Genomic DNA, 4,117 nt, shown 5'->3' on the forward strand with positions numbered 1-4,117 from the left:
GCCGGATTTGCTGCGACACGGGGCCCTTAACGCTATCACGTTACATCGCGAAATGACAACACGTATGGAGCTGTGCTCAAATTTCGCATTAGGGAGTGTCGTAATCGTCGGTGAATTTTTTTCTATTACACCTTGCCTCACCATGCATTCTTGACCTATTAATCCCCATATATATATATATATATATATATATATATATATATATATATATATATATAGTATGCCGGTAACTCGAAACTCAATATTGGTCGGTAGGGTCGAGTCTGTCGGTCATAGCAGACTTCAATTTTCTCAGGAGCAGCTTTCGTGTCTCAGAACGAAATCCGACGTCTTGTAAACATACGCCAGCGCAGTGCACCTGCTCGAGTTTGTTCGCAAAGCTTCGGACATTGGCGTACAGCTCAATTAATACCATTGCATGCAACCACACAATCAGAGCCAGATTATTCAACTTTTTATTTATTTGTACACAAAGCACGATATTATCACAATGACCCCATAAGAAGAACACAACCAGCTCAAAATAACGCTCTATAATGTCAAAAATGCGTAAATCGCAGTTTTTCACAAACAAGAGAAAAAAAAAACGAAGTGAACACGCTGACAAGTTCAAGTATATCGACGAAAGAAAGTATACAGTGTGCAACTTCTCAAGTCATCGCAGCTCGCACGAGCGGCTGCAGAACACTTTGCGGACTTAAGGCATCAGTGTCACCTAGTGCCATCCGGCAGTGCTATAGCTATACCGGGAGATTTCGCATGAAACATTTGCAACACAGAAATACCTGACTACAGGCACCATAGAAAGTGAAAGTCTATAGCGGAAGCTACTGTGCTAACTCGGGAGATAGTGCGTTAAGAGATGTTTCGTCGAAAGACCTTGAAGGCAACAAGATTTAGCTCTTCCAGCTTTATAGAGATCCACTCAGGAACGCAGAGGCTCGCAAGATATCCAATAAGTGATCAGCTGCTTATGCGTGCGCATTATCTTTGACTTAAACGCTGCGGAAAGGCTGAAGCCTTTCCGCAGCGTTTTCCACTAGAATTGACTCTACATAGAAAGAATTGACTCTACATAGAAATTCTTTGCCGTAAGTGGAGACACCAACACTGGAAGCGATATTTCGTGATGCTGCGCTCAACCAAAACAAGTGAGAGAAAATCTTTGCGCTGTGCGAATTTTCTTGACGAAACGGAAAAGCCCAACAGTGTCAAGAAAGCGGAACTATTTTCTTCCCAACGACAATAACTGTTGCCGCTATCGTAAGCATGGTGCTACCGTGTTACGAGCGTATACGTACGGCGAGGTGAAAATGTATAATTGCGCGACAGCAACACACGCGCGCGTGGCACTGCGCGTAACAGAATCCGAATATATGTATCTGCAGTCATGCATTTGAAGAACTATATTGAAGCATATATAAATATACGTTATCACTTATATTCTCGCACGTGACGAAGCGTGAAGTCCTTGTCAACAGCTGTGTATACGCGAACGGAATAAGTGGAACATAATCGCTCATTGTAATAAGACTATATACCGTGCCAATTGGTTGAACACAGTGCTCCAAGGTGTCGCCACCAACGCTATAACGATTCTGCTCCTGTCTGTGTCCTTGGTACACCGCGGCAATACGATAATTGTAATACGTATTGGTCAAGCTGAAACACGGATACCCGAATACACGTCCTTGTTCTATAGATAGCAGGGCCTATAGCTAAACCATCCTGCGATTGGCTGCGCGGTACACATATACGGTTTTGCTTACGCGAACTGTTTACGAAACATTAAACTGCACACAGGCACCATTTCAGAGCCCGAGTTTCACGTGCAGTAAAGGAACGGCAGAAGCAAGCAGTTGCTCGGTCAAAATTTGGTTGGTCCAATCTCGTTCTGCTGAGGTTTCAGGTCGCCCCACTGACTCGCTAGCGACTGCCAGGTCGCGTGGTTTCTGAACTTTGTCGCTAAAGTCCCTGCGATTACAAGATAATAACGGAATATAACAGCGAAGCTGTATATGGCTTTGGCTCCATCTATTTTTCGTGTCTGTGCGTCAACAATAAAAAAATAGTTGAGCGTGGGCCGATCCCGGAGATAATACATAGACGATGGACGCACGAGCAGGACGCATTACCATATACGCGAAGGACAATATGGATTGGCCGTGATAACACTACCCCTGTGATCATCTTTAGAGACTTCAATGTGGATACTTGCAAATCAAACAAGCAATGGTTCACTTAGTTTTTAGCTAGAAGAGCTTGGTTTGAAGTGCCACACCAATCCAAGTCACTCAACCACTCAACAACGGTCGTGCATAGATTTAACTTTGACCAAGATTGTGTCTAAGGTTGTAACCGAGTCAATCAGTGTATATCCTAGTAATCATAAAGCTATCCTCACAACCATTACCTAATGATGAAAATAAATATTTGTACCCTTGTCCAACCCTGTGTGATGTGCTACAACTTCGCTGGTCATCCACCTTCACAGAGCGAAATGCCCCCTCAATTTTTTTTCAATACAAAGTCTAATGACACATTTATTTATTTATTTATTTATTTATTTATTTATTTATTTATTTATTTATTTATTTATTTATTTATTTATTTATTTATTTATTTATTTATTTATTTATTTCATTGTGTATTGGAAATCTTGACAACAAATACAGTATGTCGACGGCTTCTATACATGACGTCAAATTGCTAAATGGATGAAGCGACCTGCAGCTGCGGCTATGGCATTCTGCTGCGCAGCGCGAGGTCGCGGGATCGATTTCTAACAGCAGCGGCCGCATCTAAATGGGGATGATATGAAAAAAAAAAAGAAAAAAAGAAAAAAAAACCGTTCGCGTAGTTAAATATTAGGGACGTTAAAGAATCCCAAATGTTCTAAAGTAATCCGGAGCCGTCCACTATGCAGTCTCTCATATGCCCCAGTTTTGCTTTGGAGCATTAAGCCAAATCAATCCATTAATCAATCAACTGAAGCAGCTGGCCCCGGGCGGTCACCGCTGACGACTACACTCACAATCAGGGCACGCACATCGATACGGTGGTAGCAGCTTGGCCCTTGTGACGGGAGTGTTAAGCCAAGAAATTATTACGAAAGTCTTGTACTCAGCTAGGTCGGTACACTGCGTAAGTGCATTCGTAAATGTACGAGAGCTTGGCCCTCCAACTCTTTTTGGAGTTTTCCTACAAGGAAGTGAATTTAGCGCGAACAAGTCGAGATATCGCGCAATCCACTGGCACGTATATGGCGCAGCGGTCTCGACGTGATCCATAAGACGGAAAGCTTGTGCTTTGTTTAACTAATAAGTAATCATCCTTTGCACCAAACGAATGCTGATGCATGCGGAGTTTCGAAATGGCGATTTAGCGATCTAGCCTATCTCACTTTCTCCAATTTAGCCTTTCCCTTTAGCGGCCCTTTAGTACTGCCTTCGACGATCACAAAGTTCCTGTAAACGTGTCGCCCGTGCAGCGGCATGGTTGGCCGGAAGTTGTTCACCAAGAGCTCCTGGTTATCCTCGTCCTCGCTTTCGGCTTCCAGGTGACGAAATGCCTTCAACTGCAAAAGAAAATGCGGGCTAAATTGAGGCTTACATTCCGAGAAAAGCATTATAGTTAGGTGAAAAGAAGTATAAAGTATAACGCGGATCCCGCGCACTGTGGGGGCCAGTGTAAGCGAAGCTTTCACGTCAACTCCGCGGACGACCGACAGAGTGCCGCTGTTTGATGACGTCATCGCTGACTGCACCCAATCGGCGCTGCGCGACCTCCCTTCCCCCTATGGCGTCATCGCTTGAGCCGACCAATCGGCGCGCGTTACTATACCCTCCTCCCCGCAAGAAATATTCGCTTTAGAAAACCGGTACTTTCAGTGACTATAATTTATTTAACTGAATTACTGCGAACAGTTGTACGAAATTTGCGTTATGCATGCAGACTGTTTTCATACAAACATATAGCCACTCGCCCGTACCTGAAGCTTTTCAAGGTGAAAGAAACTCTTGCAATCTTTAAGGAAGTACCTCGTAGCCCGGTTATAACGAAATTACTTCGCTATAACCGCTTTTTCGCTATATCTAGACTCTAACAAAATCAAGCA

General features: G+C 43.6%; 1 protein-coding gene across 1 annotated transcript in view; it reads right to left on the reverse strand.

Annotated features, from left to right (window-relative positions):
• Positions 1-458: 458 nt before the first annotated feature.
• The window catches only part of LOC119446467 (carbonic anhydrase 7-like), an 18,834-nt gene continuing 15,175 nt past the window's right edge, over positions 459-4,117 (reverse strand). The window contains exon 7 of the mRNA XM_037710901.2: positions 459-3,577. Coding sequence (XP_037566829.1) covers positions 3,395-3,577 — 183 coding nt within the window. The 3' untranslated portion in view covers positions 459-3,394. The remainder of the gene's footprint in view (positions 3,578-4,117) is intronic.

Source organism: Dermacentor silvarum, chromosome 3, assembly GCF_013339745.2.
Source record: "Dermacentor silvarum isolate Dsil-2018 chromosome 3, BIME_Dsil_1.4, whole genome shotgun sequence".
Lineage (NCBI taxonomy): Eukaryota > Metazoa > Arthropoda > Arachnida > Ixodida > Ixodidae > Dermacentor > Dermacentor silvarum.